Here is a 23,510-nt window from a genome sequence, read left to right as displayed (position 1 = left end):
GGAGTCAAATTCCATGTAGTGCGAACCTACATGGCCAATAAACATAATTCTGATACCGATAATAGCTCCCAGATTACAGTGGGTATATATCTCCAGGATGAATGACTCAGGACGTCTCGGTGCACGGGGTAGAGGCCGCAGCGTTAAGAAGTCGCCGCTTAGGAGGGTGGGACTCGTGAACGTGACTTTAGCGAGGGATGGGTAGACGCTGAACAAAAGAGCATGTGTGCGCTATTCGCGGCGACATGCCGGCACCCGTGGGTTCATCGTCACATATTTTGGATGAAAAATAATGTAAGAAACACCTTACATAAAATACACTGCTTCAGTGTCGTGAGTCCAAGCTGCCGATTAACCTAAAGTTTAAGGGCTGCCGGCTCACACAGTCTCACGTCCAATTCGTCACATATGAACGCTTGGTCGGTACCCCCCTCTTCGTCAATTTTGCAGCGCTCTGCGTACCCCTTCAGCGTCAGCTTTCAACGTGGAGGGTAGTTCAAGTTCCCTATGTTACAATAGTTCACAATTTTATACATTTTCTGTTGAAGAGAATACTTAAGGTGTTCGGACTACCCTCCACGTTGAAAGCTGACGCTAAATGGGGTACCCAGAGCGTTTCAAAGTGACGAAGAGGGGTCCTGACCAAGCGTCCATATGTGCCGAGCGGCGGCCATTGTCATGTTACGTTGGCCCGCTGACGTCATTTTATGCGACGATCCCAAAGCCCATTGCGTTTTTTCTACTCGGTAAGTATAAAGATGAATGAACAGATACAGAAAATTCAGACCATAAAAACGACCGTAGGTCAAGAAGTTGTAGACTTTGGGAATGAGACTGTTGATTTTAACAGCTGCCAGTTGGAAGATTTAGGGGCACTGTTTCGCAGAAAAAAGATGCTCTTCCACTGAAGATGCCGTTGTTTTAATAAATCATTTGGTTCAGCATCAAACAGGTCCAGGTCAAGTTATGCAAGGAATGGTACAACATGCTAGTTTTGAACTTGCTTTACATTGTTTGAGGCCCAAGTTGACCCATATAACCTTATAAACACAGACGACAGACCGAACATGTTTCCATATTAACTTTTTTTTACTTAACGTCATTCAATGACACTCTTCACAAGTCAAAGTTTATATTCCAATTTCATTACAAGTCATAAATCATGTATCAGAAGATACAACCATTCTATCAAAAATAACAGCAAATAGAAAAACACGTACCTGTAGGGTATATTTAAGTTAGAAATACTGATAAACTCTCTTTCATGGAAAGATGTGGGTGGCTCTTAAAAGAGCCTTTGGGGTTTGAACAGTTCAGGTGAACAACAAATCACTTTTTGGATGCGGCCTTCTTTGCTTTAGTCGCTTTGGGCTTCGCAGCTTTCTTGGCTGGGGATTTCTTGGCTGCCACGGGTTTTTTGGCCGCCTTCTTCGGACTCTTGGCCACTTTCTTGGTGGCCTTGCTTTTCTTTGCAGCCGCCGCCGCCGGCTTCTTAGCCTTCTTAGGGGACTTCTTGGCTGCGGGCTTGGGTGCTGCTTTCTTGGGCTTCTTTGCTGCAGCGGCTTTCTTGGTCGCCGGCTTCTTCGCTTTTGGAGCAGCTTTCTTAGGCTTCGTAGTCTTCGCCTCCACTGCCTTCTTGTTGAGTTTGAAGGATCCGGAAGCCCCGACGCCTTTCATCTGGACCACCGTCTCTTTGGTGACGAGACCCTTCAAGGCGGCTTTAACGCGGGCGTTGTTCTTCTCGACGTCGTAGCCACTTGAAGCCAGAGCCTTCTTAATGGCAGACAGAGACATCCCTCCCCGCTCTTTGGAGGCGGCCAGTGCCTTAGTGATGAGCTCTCCGACGCTGGGGCCGACCTTCTTGGGACGGGGAGCTTTCTTCTTGGGAGCTTTCGCCGGAGCGGCAGCGGCAGCCTGTGCAGGAGCTTCTTCGGCCATTTTGAAAATGCGGTGCAGTTCGTCGACTCGGGAGAGATGTGAGCGTCTATTGGTGAAGGCGGTGCAGGAGGCTGGACTTAAACACAACACGAGAACCATGCAGACTCATTCTGCAAGGCTTGTGTCCTCGCTGCTGAAATGATTTCTCCTCTTGTGTTTTCTCCTCGACAAAAAACAACTAAAACACATGTAAGATAGTGAAATTCAGTATCCGTTATAAACTTAGCAGCAAACAGACCCGTGTCTCTTCATCTTAAAGCTGTTTAAGTCGTTGAACACTCAATCTCTTTGGTTGTGGAGAGGCACAAACCTCATTGTAGTGCCACCACAACACAACATTTCCACTTTCTTATAGCTTAAAACTATTTAAACTTCATTACATCCTGACTAGTACACATTAATCATTGAGCCAACATATCTGTTGCGTTGATCAAATGAAAAAAATGTGTTCTGTTGTAATGTGTTTTGTTTTAAATAAAGCTTCTTTGGATGATGGTAAACACACTCATGTTGGCAGTGATCTACGGCGCCAAGACATCTTGACTCTTTTGAACAGGAATAACTTCTGGCTTGATGGACGTGTTATTTATCCAAATATGTTGACAATAAAACAAATGTAGCAAGTTATTCAATTTTCGTTTAATCCGGAGTGTTTAATGCATTTATATTTGTATATACGTAAAGCCCCTGAAAATGTGTTTCCTTTATTGCCTTCTTACTATAAGCTATCGCAGCTTTTGTGAACACCCTAATGACTTTGAAAAGAAAAAAGAAAGCGAATTAAGTTTTACAAATGAGACATTTCTGCATGATGTATTTGTTTGTTCTCTCACTGGTTTGGATTGGGCATGACTATGTTAAAGCTTGGTGACATCAATTAATTCTGTCATCTCATGTATCAAAAGAGTTAGAGAAACTCCTGTCAACTGTATCTTTAACATGTGAGACCAGTATGGATAAAATCAGCAAAAAAACATGTAAACATTGTAAAACACAAGGAACAATCCATTCATCCATTATCCACTCTCAGGGTCGTGGGAATGCTGGAGCCTATCCCAGTAGTCATTGGGTGGCAGGAATGGGTTTGATAATAATAACAATAATAACAATGATAATAATAATAATAATTGTTAGTAACTATTTTGTGCTGGTTGCCTGAAAAGTGATAGCCAACTTGGCAGCTGATGAGTGCGTAACACACGAAAGAGGCTTGTACTGCTGTGAATTAAAGATTTTTTCCTGCATCTATCTTAATATATATATTATCCAGTGATTCAAGTTAATTCTTTATGAGACTGTACAAGTATATTTCAGTCATCAGCTGATGATTGCTTGGTATGATACAGGCTTGTACTGTATCATAAAGAATTTACTTGAATCACAGGATTATTTTCCTCCTTATTTGCTAAGCACTTTTCCTATCGTTGAGTGTTTCTTTTAACAAAGTTATATATATATATATGTGTGTGTGTGAGTGTGTGTGTGTGTTACTAAGTGTGTACTGATCAGCCAAAACATTAAAACCACTAATGCCCATGCATTCTCCTGTCCACCACCAAAAATGGACACAAGTGCCTGCAATGGACACATGAGCATCAGAGCTGGACCATGAAGCAATGGAAGGTGGTCTAATTAATCACGTTTATATGTATATAACTGGCTTGAAAACAGGCTTGTACTGTCTCAAAGAATTTGACTCACTGGATTATATATACATTTTGCACAAAAAGTAACGGAATTTGTGTTTGGTAGATTATTTCTTTGTTGTAACAATGCTTCTTGGCAATAAATCTTATATCAGGCACCTGATTGTGAGCACCTGGGGTACCAGAAGCTCAAAACAAACAGAGTCAATAGCAACAGCAAAATAAGCTGTTTGGCATTGGCAGAGAAGATGAGCTCTGCTGCTCATCCCACAAATGCATGTTCTTTACAAATGTGGCCCCATTTAAAAGGGAAATAAACATACTTTCCAACGGTATAAGATTTATTGCCAAGAAGCATTGCTACAACAAAGAAATAATCTATTGAACACAAATTTCCTTACTTTTTGTACCAAGTAGTATATATCATGTGGACAGCCGGGTGTGTGTGCATCATTTACCTGAGGAAGAGATTGCACCAGGATGCACTATGGGAAGAAGGCAAGCCAGTGGAGGCAGTGATGCTCTGGGCAAAGTTCTGCTGGGAAACTTTGGGTCCTGGCATTCATGTGGATGTTACTTTGACATGTACCACCTACTTAAAATTGTTGCAGACCAAGCAAACCTCTTCATGGCAACAGTATTCCCTGATGGGCAGTGGCCTCTTTCAGCCAGTTGTCAGATTACCTTCAGAATATTGCAATTTGCCACACTTCATAAAATTGTGCAGAAATGGTTTGAGGAACATGACAAAGAGTTCAACGTGTTGCCTTGGACTCCAAATTACCCAGATCTCAATCTGATCGACCATCTGTGGAGTGTGCTGGGAAAAAAGTAGTCCGATCCATGGAGACCCACCTCATAAGTTACACAACTTTAAGGATCTGCTGCTAACGTCTTGACGCCAGATACCAGACACCTATGAGAAAAGTTAATAAACTGATTCTAATTATTCAATATATTATAACGAACTGCTTTGCTCATCACTAATGAAGATAAGTCATTGTATGAATCCTTTTTGAATAGAAATACAACTTTTTTTGTTTTTGGATTATTTTTTTTTTACTATAAGTTGGTTGAACTCATATAAACATGATCTGGAGAAAAGAAACAGTATTTAATTGGTTTTCTCCCAAGCCTATTCAGTCTCAGTCAACAGTACTAATCTGCTGTTAAACAAAAAAAAAGTGCCAGGTTTTAACAGGAACGTTGATTTCTATCAGTGAGTGTGTGGCTCTTAAAAGAGCCTTTGGGTTGTTGGGAGCAAGGCAGTGTGTACATTCACTTCTTGGCGGGCTTGTCGGTCTTCTTGGGCAGCAGAACAGCCTGGATGTTGGGCAGCACGCCGCCCTGAGCGATGGTCACTCCACCCAGCAGCTTGTTAAGCTCCTCGTCGTTGCGGACGGCCAATTGCAGGTGACGAGGGATGATGCGGGTCTTCTTGTTGTCCCGGGCGGCGTTTCCAGCCAGTTCCAAAATCTCAGCGGTCAGATACTCCAACACAGCCGCCAGGTAGACCGGGGCGCCGGCACCGACACGCTCCGCATAGTTGCCCTTACGGAGGAGTCTGTGAACACGGCCCACAGGGAACTGAAGCCCGGCCCGGGATGACCGGGTCTTGGCCTTGGCTCTTGCTTTTCCGCCGGTCTTGCCTCTTCCGCTCATATTTGAAACACTTCGTCCAGCCTAACGCTGAAATATGAAGTTCCGTCTGACAGCCGGTGGTATTTATACACAGAGATACACAGCTAAAACACGGACCAATCAGACAAGAGTCTTCAGCTGCTGAATTTGAAACGAGCTCTCCACCAATGGAGATTATTTTAAAAAGAGCCAATCAGAGCTTGTGTCGTAACGTCACTCTGACATACACGCCTCCAGACCGTCTTCGCTAGAGAAAATTGATGACATAAGTTGCATTTCCTTGATTTAAAAATAACAGTTTATATCTGATTTAATAAAGATTGACAATGTTTTCCAGCCTGTGGCAGATAAAATCCAAAACCAAAGAGTTTATAGGATTTTTTTCTTATTAGATTCTTGAATTGTTTCATTCTATCAGTTAGTGTTGGTATTCCTTTAAACTGTAATTGAACGTTGCCAAAACAAAATCTACATCACCAACATTCCTTTAGTCCTGATTAACGAATGTCATACGGAATTAAAGTACATGAGGTACTTTTAGCTTAATAGGAAAGACGGATATGCCATTGTCACGCTCTCAATTTTCAGACAAACCCAATCCTGAACTAGTTCAGCCATATCACGACACACTGGATAGCGAGTGTTCTTTAAAATTGTAATTTCACCTACATTGATGTGTTATAGAGCTATGTTGTGAAACATCAGATGAAGCCTCACATTATTTTTTTCTGAACACCGGACTAGTCAACAATATGGTGGGTTACTCAGTTACTGCTGGGGCGCTGACTTAAGATCTCGCTGTAAACCAATGTCTGATAATATCCCTGTGATGAAAGTAAAATGATTGACATACGAGTATCAAACGGCAGGATGCGGAGAGCTCTTGAATGACATGTGTGTGGCTCTTAAAAGAGCCGTTGCAGGTTTGGTCAGGTGACGGAGCTTAAGCGCGCTCTCCGCGGATGCGGCGGGCCAGCTGGATGTCTTTAGGCATGATGGTGACTCTCTTGGCGTGGATGGCGCACAGGTTGGTGTCCTCGAACAGACCGACCAGGTAAGCCTCGCTGGCCTCCTGGAGAGCCATGACGGCGGAGCTCTGGAAGCGCAGGTCGGTCTTGAAATCCTGGGCGATCTCCCTCACCAGCCGCTGGAAGGGCAGCTTTCGGATGAGCAGCTCGGTGGATTTCTGGTAGCGACGGATCTCTCGGAGAGCGACGGTCCCGGGCCTGTAGCGGTGAGGTTTCTTCACACCGCCGGTCGCCGGAGCGCTTTTACGGGCAGCCTTGGTGGCGAGCTGCTTCCTGGGCGCTTTGCCACCAGTGGACTTGCGGGCCGTCTGCTTTGTTCTCGCCATAGTAGACACAGAATCGACTTTCCTTACTAAAGACTGAATGGTACGGGGGAAACGCCGTGTTTATATAGCCAGAGCTAGAGTCATGCGCAGATTGGTCTCAACCAAGGGCATGCGCATTTTGACAGATCCTTATTGGTGGAAAGAAGCTTTGTGAAAACCCGCTTAACATTCAAACTAAAGGCCGCCTCCTTCACGTCTGCTTCTCACGCCCCACCGAGTTTGAACAGAAGCAAACGAAAGAAATTTAAATCGACACTGACCTACGTATAGATTGATTAAATAGCATGGTAGTATATTATATTAATCAATAGATTATAGTTCAGATTGGGGATTGATAGGTATGTTTATTGTGATAAAGTCCTCCTAATTACTGGTGATGAATAGATAATCAAAACTCAAATAACCACCAAACACGTTTCCCCCCCAATTTTAATGGGTAGTTATAATCCCAAATTCTCAAGAATTTGACGAAAACCAATGTGAAAATGTTCAACATACGTTCATAGATGTATACTGTGACATATACTAATAACTATATATAACATATACGGACTTTGCGCACTTGTATACTTATACCTTCTGAATACTGTGTTAAATGTTTATTCCTATTTACGTGCTCTACTCATTATCGTTGTAGTTTGACTTTCCATTCACGTTAGCCTGTATGAGTGGCTATAGCAGTAGTTAACTGCAGCCATGTCGTTTTACTGGGCAGACATGACTGCCCTAATTCCGATTAGCGTCTTTATGAAATGCAACGACATGGAAATAATTCTTTTGTAACTTTTGGGTGGCTCTTAAAAGAGCCGTTGGGTTTAGCGATTTAACCTTTGAATTTAACCTCCGAAGCCGTACAGGGTGCGACCCTGTCTCTTCAGGGCGTAGACCACGTCCATGGCGGTAACGGTCTTCCTCTTGGCGTGCTCGGTGTAGGTGACGGCATCACGGATCACGTTCTCCAGGAAAACCTTCAGGACGCCGCGAGTCTCCTCGTAGATCAGACCGGAGATACGCTTCACTCCGCCACGGCGAGCCAGGCGGCGGATGGCGGGCTTGGTGATGCCCTGGATGTTATCACGAAGTACTTTACGGTGGCGCTTGGCGCCTCCTTTTCCGAGTCCTTTACCGCCTTTGCCGCGTCCACTCATGATGAATCTGTTCCTTTCTGTTATACAAGCAGAGTTATGTTGAAAAAGACCCGAGTTCTATGTAAATAACCCATCTGAGGACCTAATTGAAGCATGCGGTGCACCAAGTGGCGGGTCTTTGTAACCGCCCACCCCATCACGTGCCATTCACCTATCACGTGGTTTTGTGTGACACGTTCACTGATAATACGTATGTGTAGGGTCTGCTGTTGGGCATGAATGTATTGTGCTGCAGTTTTTTGTTTGTTTGTTTTTTACAAATTGTACCGAAAACAAATCACACTAGCCTTGGCCGTGTGGCAGCAACATAAATAAACAACCTAAACTAATGTAAACATGGTATCCTTGTTTTGATCGCTTCTTAAAAATGGAACAACCGCAACTGAGACACGGTGTTTGGAAAATACGCGTCTCAGTTGTTCCGAAACTCCCACCACTTACGGAATCACCACTGGTTTATGCTTAGACAGCTGTTGTCCTTCTCCTCTCTTTGGTCGACTGGTGGACAGTTTAGGCGTCTTCCTGGCTTTGACAAACGCTCAGTTACGTTAGCCGCGCTTAATCAGGGCCTGTTTAATATGGGTTTTCTCCCCTTCCCCGGCCGCTGTGTCGGTGGTGACGTTGTCCGCTCGGTGGTGCAGCGTCCTGATGACTCCTAGTTTGTGCTCCAGAGGATGATGAGACGCCAGTTTCCAAACGCCGTGTCTCAGTTGTTTTCAAATCCCAAAACATGCTGCGCCATAAATTGGTCCGTCCCAGGGATCGGGTCTCCCGGCACAAACAGAGTAATGAAGTGTACGCAGTTAAGTCAAGTCAACTTTATTTGTATAGCCCAATATTGTTATAATATCAGTAACACAACATCCTATCCTTAGACCCGCGCTTTGGATAAGGAACAACTCCCTAAAAAAACCCTTTAACAGGGAGGGAAAAGATAGGAAGAAACCTCGGGGAGGGGGGTTTAAGTGCCAGGAGGGTTGCTGTGACTTGTATATCGGGGAACCCAAACAGACACTGGCCAAAAGGATGGCACAACACAGAAGAGCCAACATGTCAGGCCAGCACTCCACAGTCTACACCCATATACCACCACATATAGACCAGTGGCCAATCTTTCAAGGATCAGGATGCAACTTTAACAAAAGCACTCTTAGGAGCTGTGCGTGGCTCTTAAACGAGCCTTTGGGTTGAGAAGATGTTTGAGGTCGTTAGCATGTTGGCAAGAACCAGCCACACAAAGCCAGGAGAGAAGAAAAACGTAGGATTTAATGTTTCCCACAACCTTACCCCAATCAGTTCCTACTTTAATTCCACACGAAATATTACTCAGCAGAGAACACATTAATGAGAAGAAACAAGACCAGCCAGGTTTGCTGTCAGTTATGAATTTTCCTATTCCCCTACCCCCAACTGGTCGAGCCTTGAATAAACGCGATATCAATAGGCCCAAATTAACTCCTATGCGCCGTTTTTACTTGTATTATACTTCCAGATGGTTTTACTCAGCTGACAAACCATGTTATAACTCCGAAAATACAACTATTTAAGTCGAAAATGGAAACCCGCTTTCCGAATGCAGTTATATAGCACTTTTGGAGTTGTGGGTGGCTCTTAAAAGAGCCGTTGGGTTAAAAAGATGTTTCAGGTGGTTGGGCGCTTAACCGCCGAAGCCGTACAGGGTGCGACCCTGTCTCTTCAGGGCGTAGACCACGTCCATGGCGGTGACGGTCTTCCTCTTGGCGTGCTCGGTGTAGGTGACGGCATCACGGATCACGTTCTCCAGGAAGACCTTGAGGACTCCGCGGGTCTCCTCGTAGATCAAACCGGAGATACGCTTCACTCCGCCACGGCGAGCCAGGCGGCGGATGGCGGGCTTGGTGATGCCCTGGATGTTATCGCGAAGCACTTTGCGGTGGCGCTTGGCGCCTCCTTTTCCGAGTCCTTTACCTCCCTTGCCACGCCCACTCATGGTGACTTATCTTTCACTGCTAATACTCAAAAAGTGTCGTTAGAGGCAGAGATCGGTTTATATCACCCGTTTGAGGACCTAAGTGAAGCATACTGTACGCGGAGGGGCGGTTCTTTGTAACCTCAAATCCATGTGTATAATGAGCTCTGCAACCTTATGAAAAGATGCACTTGTGTTTTCCTCTTTATTGAAATATAAGAAATACAGAACATTATTTATGAAAATGTTTTCATTTTGATCGGCCGCAATATTGCCATAAAGCACAACAAACACTCCAGTAGAAGTTTGTACGTTACACAAGGGCGCGATTGCGTGACTTATTTCAGACCTCTATCTTTATCATGGCCATATAGAGAACAACTTTATTTTACCAAAACGTCCTACCATGGTATGATAAGACTGTGTACCTACTGTGGTAACAGATACATCTGCTTTAGATAGCCTTGTTGATATTTAGCCCGCGCAGAATATGTCCAAGTATAACATTTTAACATCCGCTCATTCCAGAAGATGTGGGTGGCTCTTAAAAAGCTTTTTCTGGGGTCGCAGTGACAGACGTAGAAGTTAGGTTTACTTTACCTTAGCGGCCTTATCAGTGTTCTTAAACGAGTTGTACATACACTTAATAATGGTCTCAACGTGGGGGTCCTGCTCAATTCTCTTTTCGGCTAACAAGACTGAAACAGGATGGGGTGTGACAGCGATGTAAAATAGTTGCTATAAGTTTCATTATATTGACGATAGTTTCAAAACTTGACCAATCAGGTATGAACAATGGTATGAATGATAGAGATATTAGAAATGGATTCTAATGCCAAGACCTTAACCACCTTCTACGTCAGATAGGAATGTTCCAACTCTTAGATGAATGAATGTTCCAACTCTTATGAACAATGAAATTATCCATCCATTATCCAAACCGCTTATCCTGCTCTCAGGGTCGCGGGGGTGCTGGATCCTATCCTGGCAGTCATTTGGCGGCAGGCAGGGAGACACCCTGGACAGGCCCGCCAGGCCATCACCGGGCCGACATATATCCATACCTAGGGACAATTTATTATGGCCGATTCACATGACCTACATGTCCTTGGATTGTGGGAGGAAACCGGAGCACCCGAAGGAAACCCGCGCAGACACGGGGAGGACATGTTAACTCCACACACAGGACAACCCGGGACGACCCCCAAGGTTGGACTGCAACGGGGCTCGAACCCGGGACCTTCTTGCTGTGAGGCCAATCACTGCGCCATCGTGCCGCCCTTACCACGAACTTAACTACAACTTAAATATTGAAATTTAATAAAACAGTTAAAATCTACTCATATGGACAGTTATTTACTCACTGTACACAATATTTCACATTTGACACATTAGTCACAAAAAACGTCAAGTCTATCCAAACAATAGCATCAATGCGCTTACTACCAAAGGAAGGGATATATATATATATATATATATATATATATATATATATATATATATATATATATATATAGCATGTCGCAAACAACCGAATGCACAGAGCCAGATAAAAATGCCGGATTCCATTGTCCTGCAACAATAACCGTCCCCAGACCAACAGTTCCGACCTTTTTAGTTCCGTGGGAAACAAAGAAAGCCACACTTGCACGAGAACACAAATTAATGACAACCATTTTTGTTGTCAGTTACACTTTTGTTAACATAGCGGTCGCCCCTCTCCCCACTGCTGTACCCTTAAATAACGCCTATGCTGTCAGTAGGCGTACATTTACTCGTGTGCCCCTTTATTTTATTTTTAACTCCACAGGATTTACACGCAGTTTTCACTCAGCGCATCTCATTGTTAGCACGCTCGAAAGAGCGAAAGCTAAATTCAAAAAATGGAAACCGCTTCTTAAATGCAACGATTTAAAAAAGCGCTTTTAGGAGCTGTGGGTGGCTCTTAAATTAACCTCTGGGTTGAGAAGATGTGTGAGGTCCTTAGTATACTGCCAACCACCAGTCACACATAGCCAGAAAGAAAACACGTGGGATTTAAGGTTACCCGCAACAGTAACTTCACCTATATCAGTTCCTGCCTTAATTCCACACGAAGTATTACTCTCAACACACTGACGGCTTTAGACCAGCCAGGTTTGCTGTCAATTACATATTTCCGTGTTTCCTCTCATTAGTGAAGCCTTGAATAAACGCGTAGACCATCCGTAGGCTCCAGTTGTCTTCTGTAAGCCGTCATTTTTACATGTATCATACTCGCAGATGTTGCTCAACTGACTAAACGTATACGTCGTGTTACAACAAATACTAGTCAAAATATGAAAACCACTTTTTGATTGCAGCAATACAGCACTTCTTTGGAGTTGTGGGTGGCTCTTAAAAGAGCCGTTGGTTTAAGTAGTCGTTGGGTCGTTGAGCGCTTAACCGCCGAAACCGTACAGGGTGCGACCTTGTCTCTTCAGGGCGTAGACCACGTCCATGGCGGTAACGGTCTTCCTCTTGGCGTGCTCGGTGTAGGTGACGGCATCACGGATCACGTTCTCCAGGAAGACCTTCAGGACTCCGCGGGTCTCCTCGTAGATCAGACCGGAGATACGCTTCACTCCGCCACGGCGAGCTAGGCGGCGGATGGCGGGCTTAGTGATGCCCTGGATGTTATCGCGAAGCACTTTGCGGTGGCGCTTGGCGCCTCCTTTTCCGAGTCCTTTGCCTCCCTTGCCACGTCCGCTCATAGTGAACTAATGAATCACTCTCGGTTTAAGAGAAAACACGTGTCGAAACAGACGGAGATCTCTTTAAATAACACATCTGAGGACCTAAGTGAAGCAGGTGACGCTCGTAGTGGCGGGTCTTTGTAACCCCGCCCCATAAGCGTAATAAGCTGTGCAACCTTATGAAGGCCAAGGTTAAATACATTAGACATGGGGACCTGGCATCAAGACGTAGAGGATCAATATTACTTAAATTTGAGCCCATCCTGTCATTTTAAATCAATTGTGTATGTTTATTGTTAATTTCCTTTTATTGTAATTATTATTGTTTTGCATTTATGTTTTTTTACATGTTCGCAATAAAGATACATCAAAAAAATATCGCATTCGTTGTTATATGAATTGACGTTTGTTTAAAGAAAGGGCGACTTAACCCTCCATATTTAACATTACTGCGTGGTCAGGTCGGGGTGCTTGGGAGCCGTCGCCTCCTTCAGCGGAAGGACTCGGAAATGCGCGTTTTCCAGCAGAACCACACTTCCCGTCAGACCGTTCGGCCCCGCGTGTCGCTGAACTGGCGGAGACATGTCTGTGTTCATGGACCTAAACATCAAGTACACAACGGACAAGAAGCGATTAGAGAGTTTGATAGAGACAGCGGCGCACCGTAACTATACTTTATATTCTACATTACAGCGGTAGACAGTGAATGTTTTTTGTTTTTTTGGGGGTTTTTTTAGGGGGTTGGGGGGTAACGCAGGCTGCACATCTCTACGTTACCTCGTTGCTAATTTAGCTAGTTCGCACCAAATGACGACTACGTGCTGATCAGAGATGGTCCGTTGTGTCAAATATCGTATATTGCAACTGTTTTTACAAAGATGGCTTGGCCCTGGATTTAAGCAATGAGTCACTGGCCCCCTCTTTGTGCGCTAACATACACATTGCTAACTACCTCTATGGTGTTTTCATGTTGCAGTGGGTTACTCCACGGTGGCAATCAATCATGAGTATCAGCTGGCACCGAAGAAAACACAGGTTTGCACGCAAAGCCATTCATCTCTTATTTCATTTTACTTTAGGTGCTCTGTCAGTGTTTTGCCGTTAACGTGAACTATGCCTACTAACTGGACGTATCTATTAATAGCAGGGAATACCCAAACCAACACCTGTGTCAGAACTGTTTGACAATCTCCCAATCATACAGGTAGGGATGTGATATTAGTGATGGAAGCTTATACGTTATGTCTTGTTTACTTAAACATAGCCATATTTTAAATTCACAGTTGAATGAATTCTGTTTACATGACTGGTGCTGACCTGCAGGACTTTACCCTGGTTGCATTGCACTACCAGAATGTGGTCCTCACTTGCTCTCTCACTCTTAAATTTAGTGGGTTTCTATCCACCTGGTTTTGTTTTTAATGTGCATTTTGCATATAAGCATAAGAAGCCCTGAATGGAGAGGCCATAAATTCGAAAGAAAAACAAATCTGTTGTGCCTTCTTCAGAATATTTGCACAACAGTAGTTGATGGAAACTGATTCACATTTGGTTTTGCTGAATTTTAGGAAATCCACTTAAAATTGCTGCAACATTTGGATGGAAATATAACTAGTGTCTCATGCACACTGTCTCTGACTTCTCAGGGTAAATCCAGACCCATCAAAGTTTTGAACAGACTGACCATCGTGGCCTCAGAACCAAGTCTCTTTGTGAGTCTTACATCTTCTTTACCTTTGACTAAACTATCAGGTAAAACATAATATTTGTCTTAATGCAGCCTAGAGCTGTATCAGAGCTGGAAACAAACCAGCCACTTCTTTTAATTCTTTGAGATTTTAGAACAGAAAGGGTCTTTTACACATTGACTTTTCCCCACTCCTAAACTTAACTCTTTAAGTTGTTTTTACTTACTAAGTAAGACGTATATTTTTCTGTGTTGTCCTCAGAGACCAAATGCTGCTGAGTACAGAGCCTATGACTTACTGGCCCTTCAGCCCACATCTGAGAAACTCTTCCATGTAAGACACTTTGGATCCATTAAGGGACAGTGCAGAGCCCCAAACACCAACACAAATGTCTCAGTATTTGAAACGTGTTTGTCTGAATGGTGCACTTGGAAAATTAGCACAAAATTTAGCATCATCATCCACATACATATCATTAGTACTTAACAGTGTGCTTTTAAAATCCCTTTTGTCTATAAAATATCCCACTGAAGCAACAATCAAACTATTTTTAATGCCTAAACGGAGCATGAAGATCTGTCGTTATTATGAACAGAAATAGTTAAATTGATAAAATCTATTTCATGGTTTACATTCCACTGCTGCACCAACTATTTATTTATTCATTTATTACTTGCAGTTATTGTCCTTTGAGTTTGACGTAATAGTTGAATTTAATCATGTAGTGTATGGAATCATTCATAGTTATCATTTTTTTCCAACAACAGAAGCCTTAAATTCAGTAAGAATGCTGGGTGAATGGAATTGGACTAAATGGAGCGGGATGTTGGTATTCCACCCCTTTCATGCTCAAATAAAAGTCTGTAATCTCCTTTTGTTAGAAAGATTCTGTGGCTCAAAATGTTAGGAAATAGGTCCTGAGTAGGGCACAGCATTTTCCTTGAGGTATGTGGGTGTGAAAGGGTCTCAAAGAATCCCAGCATTCATAAATTAGATGTGTTGTGTTTGACATTTTCTGTTAAACATGTCATCAAATCGATCATCTATTGTTTCCAGGGTATTATCACACCTGTCTGTCTGTCTGTCTGTCTGTCTGTCTGTCTGTCTGTTTGTAGGCAGCCTGTATGGCATTTGATGTTGACATCATCTGCATAACAGTGACAGAGAAGCTGCCCTTCTACTTCAAGAGGGCTCCAATTAATGGGGTGGGATTTATTGTCATTCATTTTCAATTTGTATTGTGGCAGTAGTAAGTAGTATCAATAATAAAAATAATAATAAAAGGTCATATTTTATTGCTTTTATTATTGCTGTTGTTGTTACTGTTTGTCAGTCAATACTGTAAGTCAGCAGCTCTCACTTGCAGCTGAAATGCTTTATGGGTTTCTCTTATTGTGTGTGTGTGTGCTTTGTCTGAGTTCTGTATATTTGTGTGTTTTTCCAGGCAATAGACAGAGGTCTAGTGTTTGAGATTGTCTATGCCCCAGCCATCAGAGACTCCACTCTGCGACGCTACACTATCACTAATTCCATTTCCCTGATGGACAGAAGCAAGGGAAAGGTATTCAGCTAGTCTCACGCACTTTCTGTTACTGTGTGTGTGTGTGTGTGTGTATACACGCGCGTACGTGTGATTGCAACAAACTCTAACCTGTACCATCTATACAGTGTGTTGTGTTATATTCTAAAACCAGAGAGAGAGAGAGAAGATGGTGGGGAAGAGGAAATTTATTTTGTCAGGAATCTAGGGACACTTTTAAAGGCTTCATCTTTTTTTTTAATCTAATAATAATAATTTCATTTATATAGCACCTTTCTAAAACAATGTTACAAAGTGCTTCACAAAAAACCCCGGATAAAACCAGACAAGGCAGGAATAAGAGTAAGATCAAATAAGAGTAAAAATAAAAACAAATATCAAACATTTGTAAAAGCTTTCATAAAAAGAAAAGTTTTAAGACGAGATTTAAAAGAAGCTAAATTCTTAGGTCACCTTAGCTCAGCAGGAAGAGTGTTCCAGTGTGGGGGCTCTAACAGCAAAAGCCCGATCACCCTTTGTAACCAACAGAGACCTGGGAATAACTAATAATCTAGTGTAAAGCGTACTTGGGTTCCTTAAAAGGAGCTATACAAAACTAAGTTGTTGTTGATGGCTGTTGTGTTTTGTGCTAATGTGTTACATAGTGAATATTAGCTTAGTCAAGTTGTGTCATCTGTATATACAGTCTGTCTTTTAAACTGAATCATCTCTTACAGAATGTGATCGTCTCCAGTGCTGCTGAGAAGGTTGGTGACAATTTTCTTTCACCTTAAAGTATCCCGTAATTTCTCTTTCATCCATCAGTTTGTCAGAAATAATGAAACCAACAGTAGCTTAAAACAAGAATTCTGCCAATTCTAATCAACAGTGTGTTGGTGTACTGAAATTTGAAATGTGCCAGATATGTTGTGAAAGTAGAGTAGTATTTGGGAGAACATTCAAATTAAAGTTGAAATGTTTTCATATACCTCATACAAATTCAATGTTTCACAAAGTATTTTATCTCTGTCTCGGTTTCTTTCTGTCTCTTTTCAGCCTCTAGAGTTGAGAGGCCCCTATGACATTGCAAACTTGTATCCTTTACATTGGTCCAGGTCACATTAAAACAGTAAGCTAGACCTATTCTAATAGTCCCCATGTAGGTATGACAGCTAACCATAGTACTTAGTAGTATGTACTTTTTGTTGTACTAGTAGTGCTGCAGTATTATGTTGTGTATGTGTTGTAAGCAAGTAATAAAAAGGGGTCCAGAGGGTGTGCTCCAATTATCGGGACGTCACACTGCTCAGCCTCCCTGGGAAACTCTACTCTAGGGTGCTGGAAAGGAGGCTCTGACCGACTGTCGAACCTCGGATCCAGGAGGAACAATGCAGATTCCGTCCTGGCCGTGGAACAATGGACCAACTCTTTACCGTGGCGGAAGTGCTGAGGGAGACATGGGAGTTTGACCAGCCAGTCTACATGTGTTTTGTGGACTTGGAGAAGGCTTATGGCCGTGTACCTCAGCGCACTCTGTGGGGAGTACTGTGGGAGTATGGGGTACCGGGGCAGTTGCTACAAGCCATCTGGTCCTTGTATAACCAAAGTAAGAGCTGTGTTCGCATTCTCAGCACAAAGTCAAACACGTTTCCGATTCTGTTTGTGATATTCATGGACAGGATCTCAAGGTGCAGCCAAGGTGAGGAGTGTGTCCGTTTTGGGAACCTGAGAATTGCATCTCTGCTCTTCGCAGACGACGTGGTTTTGTTGGCTTCATCAGAATGCGACCTCCAGCACGCACTGCGGCAGTTTGCAGCTGAGTTTGAAATGGCCGGGATGAGAGTCAGGACCTCCAAGTCTGAGGCCATGGTTCTCTACCGGGAAATGGTGGATTGCTCCCTCCGGGTTGGGGATGAGTTGTTGCCTTAAGTGAAGGAGTTCAAGTATCTCAGGGTCTTGTTCATGAGTGAGGGTAGGATGGAGTGGGAGATTGACAGGCAGATTGGTGTAGCATCAGCAGTAATGCGGACATTGTACCGGACTGTTGTGGTGAAGAGAGAGCTGAGCCAGAAGACAAAGCTCTCAATTTACCCGTCAGTCTTCATTCCAACACTCAGCTGTGGTCATGAGCTTTGGGTATTGACCAAAAGGGTAAGATCACGGATACAAGTGGTTGAAATGAGTTTCCTCCGTAGGGTGTTTGGGCTCAGCATTAGAGATAGGGTGAGGAGCTTGGACATCTGGAGGGAGCTCGGAGTAGAGCTGCTGCTCCTTTGCATCGAAAGTAACCAGTTGAGGTGGTTCAGACATCTAATTAGGATGCCTCCTGGGCGCCTTCTATCGGAGGTTTTCTGGGCACGTCCAACTGGGAGGAGACCCCAGGTAAACCCAGAACTTGCTGGAGGGACTACATGTCCAAGCTTGCCTGGGAACACCTTGGGATCCCCGAGGAGGAGCTGGAGGGTGTTGCTGGGGAGAGGGATGTCTGGAGTGCCCTACTTAGCTTGCTGCCACTGCGACCCGACCCTGGAGAAGTGGCTGATGATGAGAGATGTGTCGTATTATTAATACTGCAGTAGTATGTACTGTATGCACTATATTAGCAGTCCTGCAGTTTGCATGGAAATTGTATGTCATGTCAAGGAAAGCAAGTTGAATCAGTTCATCTGGACACGTTTATTGACGGATACGTTTCATCACTCATCTAAGTGACCTCTTCAGTCTCAATTGACTGTAGGTGTCCCCACCCTTATAAACAATGCAGTGGCATGACGACTGAAACAGTTGATTGGTTTCATATGCAAATTGCCGTGACCATTAAATAGAGTTACAAAGGCCATGTGTACTCTTCACAGAAGATTTGGGAATGGTTGCAGTCACAGCATTGTAAAATGGAGACAGGTGTACTCTTAAGCCCTCTTTTGGTTCATGGCTGGTCCTTCTCTCTTCACTTAGATGGCCTCTTTGATTCCCCTTTCGAACTAGTATTCCTCCCTATCACAGATGTGCACATCCTTATCCTTGAAAGAGTGGCCAATGGCCTATAGATGGGTGTAGACCGCGAAGTCCTGGCCTGACGTGTTAGCTCTTCTGTGTTGTGCCATCCTCTTGGCCAACATCTTTTTTGTTTTCCCAATGTACAAGTCATGACAATCCTCCTGGCACTGAACTGCGTACACTATATTGCTCTTGTTTGTGCCAGGGACCTGGTCCTTGGGTTGGGCAAATTTCTGGCGCAGCATGTTTTGGGGTTTGAAAGCAACTGAGACATGGTGTTTGGAAAATATGCATCTCAACTGTTCCGAAACTCCCGCCACATACAGAATCACCACTGGTTTATGCTTAGACAGCTGTTCTCCTTCTCCTCTCTTCAATTGGCTGGTGCACTGTTTGGGTGTCTTCCTGGCTTTGACAAACGCCCAGTTAGGATTACCACACTTAACCAGGGCCCGTTTAATGTGGGATTTCTCCCCTTCCCTGGCCACTGTGTAGGTGGGGACGTTGTCAGCTTGATGGTACAGCATCCTGATGACTGCTAGTTTGTGCTCCAGTAGATGATGAGAGTAAAACCTTAAGTACTGATCAGTATGTGTTGGTTTACGGTACACATCAACAATCAAATGTCCCCCATCATCAATTGCAATTTCACAGTCTAAGAGGGCTAACCTGTCATTTTTCACATCCTCCCTGGTGAACTTGATGTGGTTGTCCAGAGTTAATGTGGTCAGTGAAATGTGGTACATCCATTCCATTCCATTATCCAAGCCGCTGATCCTTACTCAGGGTCGTGGGGATGCTGGAGCCTATCCCAGCAATCATTGGGCTGCAGGCGGGGAGACACCCTGGACAGGCCTCCAGACCAGCACAGGGCCAGCAGTGAGATTTAATTTTAACCCAGGTGTCGTCCATAAATCTGAACTAGGCTTGGTGGTGTCCCTGGATATGACATCAGAGCCCTCTTTTCCACTTCCTCCATATACTACAGGTTGGCCACTATAGGTGAGACCCAGTTTATCAAGTGATAGTAATGCTACATTATGTGTTGTAACCCTGACCCTGCTACAACCAGAGGGCTGCTGTTTGGTTTATCAGAGGGAGATGCTAAAGATGCCATCTCCTCCACCTGTCGCTCTGTCCTCCTCCATGCAGGTATTGTCATAGTTATTACTACTTTTAACAAGAGCAACTCTAAAAAAGAGCCTTTCTGCCTTTATCACGACAACACTGACCTCCCAAACCCCACGACCAGGTTTATGTTTAATTTGATAGCCAAGTAGTGGGACACGCTCTGGCCCGATATAAAAATGACAAAACATGATCACAGTGTTTTAAATTAAAACAAAATAGATACAGAAAGTATTAAAATAGGTAAAATTCTGGAAATAACTGGACTTTATAGTTCTACATTTATATATTAAGTATTTCAGTTTTGAGAAATGTGTACTGATAGTTCTCGCTTCACTTCTCCTTGTTGTTTTGTCAGAGACCAGGAAGACAGCCAGTGGGGTAATCTACACTGTGAAGACGCCCACAGAGAGCTCCCAGCAAAAGGGGGCTCCACCAACTCCACAGGACGGTAGGCCTACCTCTAGTAGGGAAGCTCCCTCAGCTACACACTGACACTCCTCATCAGGCGGTGTTGGATATAATATCCAGGTCATGTTGTTGATCTCTATATAGATGATGTGTGATACCCAACCAAAGACAAGGTAACCGACCAACCCCAAAATATCAAGAGTGCATCGAAAGTTGACTCTGCTTATGAGAACCTGTATAAAGCCTAGCAGTAACTGCAATAACTAGTTAGCACAAAGAAAATTTGCTATATTCTTTAGTGAAGTTGCTGGGAATATGAACAGCTTTTTGTCTCATAGCATCCGTCAAAGGCCTTCATGCTAAGCTAAGATATAAATAAGGTGGGTTTTACCAGAAAGTTGAATCAGTTCATCTGGGCACAATGTTTATTGGAGAAATGTTTCATCACTCATCTAAGAGACCTCTTCAGTCTAAACGTATTCTAGGTATCCCCACCCATATAAACAATACAGTTGCATAACGACCAAACCAACGACCAGTTTCATGTGCAAATTACCGTGACCATTAACTAAAGTTTCAGTGGCAATGTGTACTATTTAGAGAGGATTGGGGAATAGTTGCGATCGCAGCATTGTAAGATATTCTCTTGCCCCACCCCCACCCCCTCGGATCAGGGATAGTCGTTCCCTCTTAACATAGAGGGCCTTTTTGACTCCCCGTTCAAACCAGCGTTCCTCCCTGTCAAGGATGTGCACATCCTCATCCTTGAAAGAGTGGCCACTGGCCTGTAGATGGGTGTAGACTGGAGTCCTGGCCTGATATGTTAGCTCTTCTGTGTTGTGCCATCCTCTTGGCCAGCATCTGTTTAGCTTAGGAGGGCGTGTCCTTGTGGTCTGTGTCCATGTGTCCCCTGTGTTAAGGCAGAGAGCCAGAGCATAAGAATTTCATTGTATTCTAAATATGTATGACAATAAAGTTGAACCTGAACTGTCCATTGTAAAGGCTTTTTTTATTGTTGTGCTTTCTTTTCAGAACATGAATCAGGCTGTGAGGGAGCAAAGCCTCCACCATGTCCAGAGGGAAAGGATCAGCCTGAAGCCAAGCGAGCCAAAATGGTCTCTGTCTAGTCCTGCGGTGGGTCTGGGTCTGCCACCACCCGTGTATTCAGTTTGCTTTCCGAACTGTCGTCCCCAATTTTTGGGGGGAAAAAATTACTGTTTTCCTTTGACTTTGGTTGTATTATGTGAATATTAAATGAATGACTTTTGAAAAAGCAGGAGCTATATATTGAATATGTAATTGGTGTCAGGAAACTTAAGTTAATGGTTGATCAAACAACGTATTTGTCAAACTGGATCTCCCAGATTTTGCGGGTTTTGAACAATAAGCAGCAAAAAATGTCATTGAAAGTGGCTTTGTAAAACTCTTCACTTCTATTCTTCTTCATGCTAGAAGATACACAGGTGAAGATGTAAAATGGAGTTTGTGAGTGAAGAATTACATCACAAAAGCCTCCAAGCAGAGCCTTCTGTGACACAACTGTCCTTTAAAGGCTTAAGATTCTGATTTGATAGAACTGAAGAGCCATTCCCAGTTATTCAGTCGTTTGGTGGAGACGATGGTGAACATCTAATGCGCTGGCATTAGAGTGACATCGTCATCTGCACCACTGCAGTCCAAGGCACCAATAAAACCCAGTTAAGCCAGACAGTAGGGTGCAATGTATTTGTTGAGACAGGGTCACCATGTTGTCATGCTAATGACCACTGGTTCAAACTTCCATATAGTTTAAGCCCAGTACAGATGTGAAAGGATGCTTATCTCCATGACAACGTGATAGCCTGTGTGCTCCAAGAGATGGCAGACCAAGAACTACTTCTACTACTACTACTACTTCTTGCGGCTGCTCCCGTTAGGAGTCGCCACCGCGGATCATCCATTTCCATTTCTTCCTGTCCTCTGCATCTTCCTTTGTCACAACAGCCACCTGCATGTCCTCTCTCACCACACCCATAAACATCCTCTTTGGCCTTCCTCTTTTCCTCTTCCCTGGCAGCTCCATATTCACCATCCTTCTCCCAATATACCCAGCATCTCTCCTCCACACATGTCCAAACCATCTCAATCTTGCCTCTCTTGCTTTGTCTCCAAACCATCCAACCTGAGCTGTCCCTCTAATACACTCGTTCCTAATCCTGTCCTCCTTTGTCACTCCCAATGAAAATCTTTGGATAGTCAACCACAAGTATTAAACTCATACGCCTTTGTCACCCCTACTCCTTGCATCCTCACCATGACCACCACCATCGTCATCACCAGACCAGGAACTGAAGAGTGAAAATCTGGTACTGTTTTTTTTTTAATATTTTTTTTTTACTGTATTCCTCTGAAAACACTGCTTTTGTTGTTGAGACCATGAAATACAGTTAATAATCTGTTCTTTAAAGCATTGTTCAGTCCGATTCATGGACTGTATTGTTTTTTTTCCCCTTTTTTTTCCAGCTAAACACAAGTTACGTGTTTTGAGTTATGAGACTATGGTTTTAGTCATGCAAATAAATATGATTTGTTTAGATTTCTTATGTTTTTTGTTTTTCTCCACTCATTACCAGACTAATTTGATGTTTCCCCCTCTTCTACCTTTGACAAATGGGTATTTTCTGCCCTTTTTGCGTAACACCTCTTTCAGCCACTAGGGGGGAGTGCTGGCCTGTAGATGAAAACCGGCTGTCAGTCTGACAGGGATTTTAAAAGCAGAACAGGTCTTAGTTTGCGGTTCACTTTTCACACACAAAGTGCTCAAGTCTGTCAAGAACGATTCCACAGTAAATAAAACACGGACCGCAGAAGAAAAGCAAAGCAGCATGAGAAAATGAATGAGAAAGTTATAAACAAGGCAGTTCTATCACAGATTGTAGGGTTGAGGAAGCTGAAATCGAGTAAAAATAGAGCAGATGGAAAGTATCCATATAAAACTTCCCTACATCCATTATCGAAGCCGCTCATCCCATCAGGGTCGCGGGCTGCTGGAGCCTATCCCAGCAGGCGGGGAGACACCCTGGACAGGCCGCCAGTCCAGCTCAGGGCCGACAGATTCACACCTAGGGACAATTTAGTACGGCCGATTCACCTGACCAACATGTCTTTGGACTGTTGGAGGAAACCGGAGCACCCGGAAGAAACCCACGCAGACACGGAGAGAACATGCAAAGTCCACACAGAGGATGACCCCGAAGGTTGGACTACCCCGGGGTTCGAACCCATGACCTTCTTGCTGTGAGGCGACCGCACTAACCACCGCACCACCATGCCACTAATTTATGTATTTCGGAGTAAAAACCATCCTGGTAAACTCACCCTAATCCAAGACTCCTACAC

General features: G+C 43.7%; 7 protein-coding genes across 7 annotated transcripts; 1 reads left to right on the top strand and 6 right to left on the bottom strand.

Annotated features, from left to right (window-relative positions):
• Positions 1-930: 930 nt before the first annotated feature.
• On the bottom strand, positions 931-2,115 carry LOC130127021 (histone H1-like). Its single transcript, XM_056296568.1, has one exon. The coding sequence runs from the start codon at positions 2,035-2,037 to the stop codon at positions 1,330-1,332; it is 708 nt and encodes a 235-aa protein (XP_056152543.1). The 5' UTR covers positions 2,038-2,115; the 3' UTR covers positions 931-1,329.
• Positions 2,116-4,808: 2,693 nt separating this feature from the next.
• Positions 4,809-5,295, bottom strand: LOC130127029 (histone H2A-like). The gene has a single exon (XM_056296575.1). The coding sequence runs from the start codon at positions 5,244-5,246 to the stop codon at positions 4,863-4,865; it is 384 nt and encodes a 127-aa protein (XP_056152550.1). The 5' UTR covers positions 5,247-5,295; the 3' UTR covers positions 4,809-4,862.
• Positions 5,296-6,120: 825 nt separating this feature from the next.
• On the bottom strand, positions 6,121-6,696 carry LOC130127024 (histone H3). Its single transcript, XM_056296570.1, has one exon. The coding sequence runs from the start codon at positions 6,577-6,579 to the stop codon at positions 6,169-6,171; it is 411 nt and encodes a 136-aa protein (XP_056152545.1). The 5' UTR covers positions 6,580-6,696; the 3' UTR covers positions 6,121-6,168.
• A 477-nt stretch (positions 6,697-7,173) lies between these two features.
• LOC130127037 (histone H4) lies at positions 7,174-7,768 on the bottom strand. Its single transcript, XM_056296582.1, has one exon. It carries the CDS (start codon positions 7,725-7,727, stop codon positions 7,416-7,418), a length of 312 nt encoding a protein of 103 aa, XP_056152557.1. The 5' UTR covers positions 7,728-7,768; the 3' UTR covers positions 7,174-7,415.
• Positions 7,769-9,383: 1,615 nt separating this feature from the next.
• On the bottom strand, positions 9,384-9,736 carry LOC130127036 (histone H4). The gene has a single exon (XM_056296581.1). It carries the CDS (start codon positions 9,694-9,696, stop codon positions 9,385-9,387), a length of 312 nt encoding a protein of 103 aa, XP_056152556.1. The 5' UTR covers positions 9,697-9,736; the 3' UTR covers position 9,384.
• A 2,330-nt stretch (positions 9,737-12,066) lies between these two features.
• On the bottom strand, positions 12,067-12,407 carry LOC130127040 (histone H4). The gene has a single exon (XM_056296586.1). The coding sequence runs from the start codon at positions 12,405-12,407 to the stop codon at positions 12,096-12,098; it is 312 nt and encodes a 103-aa protein (XP_056152561.1). The 3' UTR covers positions 12,067-12,095.
• Positions 12,408-12,938: 531 nt separating this feature from the next.
• On the top strand, positions 12,939-22,729 carry rpp30 (ribonuclease P/MRP 30 subunit). The gene is made up of 12 exons (XM_056297527.1): positions 12,939-13,053; positions 13,366-13,424; positions 13,534-13,593; positions 14,036-14,101; positions 14,339-14,410; positions 15,193-15,282; positions 15,522-15,638; positions 16,334-16,363; positions 16,653-16,690; positions 19,666-19,745; positions 20,080-20,172; positions 21,165-22,729. The coding sequence occupies exons 1-12, from the start codon at positions 12,972-12,974 to the stop codon at positions 21,257-21,259; spliced, it is 882 nt and encodes a 293-aa protein (XP_056153502.1). The 5' UTR covers positions 12,939-12,971; the 3' UTR covers positions 21,260-22,729.
• The last annotated feature ends 781 nt before the right edge of the window (positions 22,730-23,510 follow it).

This window comes from Lampris incognitus, chromosome 17 (assembly GCF_029633865.1).
Source record: "Lampris incognitus isolate fLamInc1 chromosome 17, fLamInc1.hap2, whole genome shotgun sequence".
Classification (NCBI taxonomy): Eukaryota; Metazoa; Chordata; class Actinopteri; order Lampriformes; family Lampridae; genus Lampris; species Lampris incognitus.
Note: the sequence above shows the minus strand (reverse complement) of the source record. Positions and strands in the feature narration are given on the sequence as shown.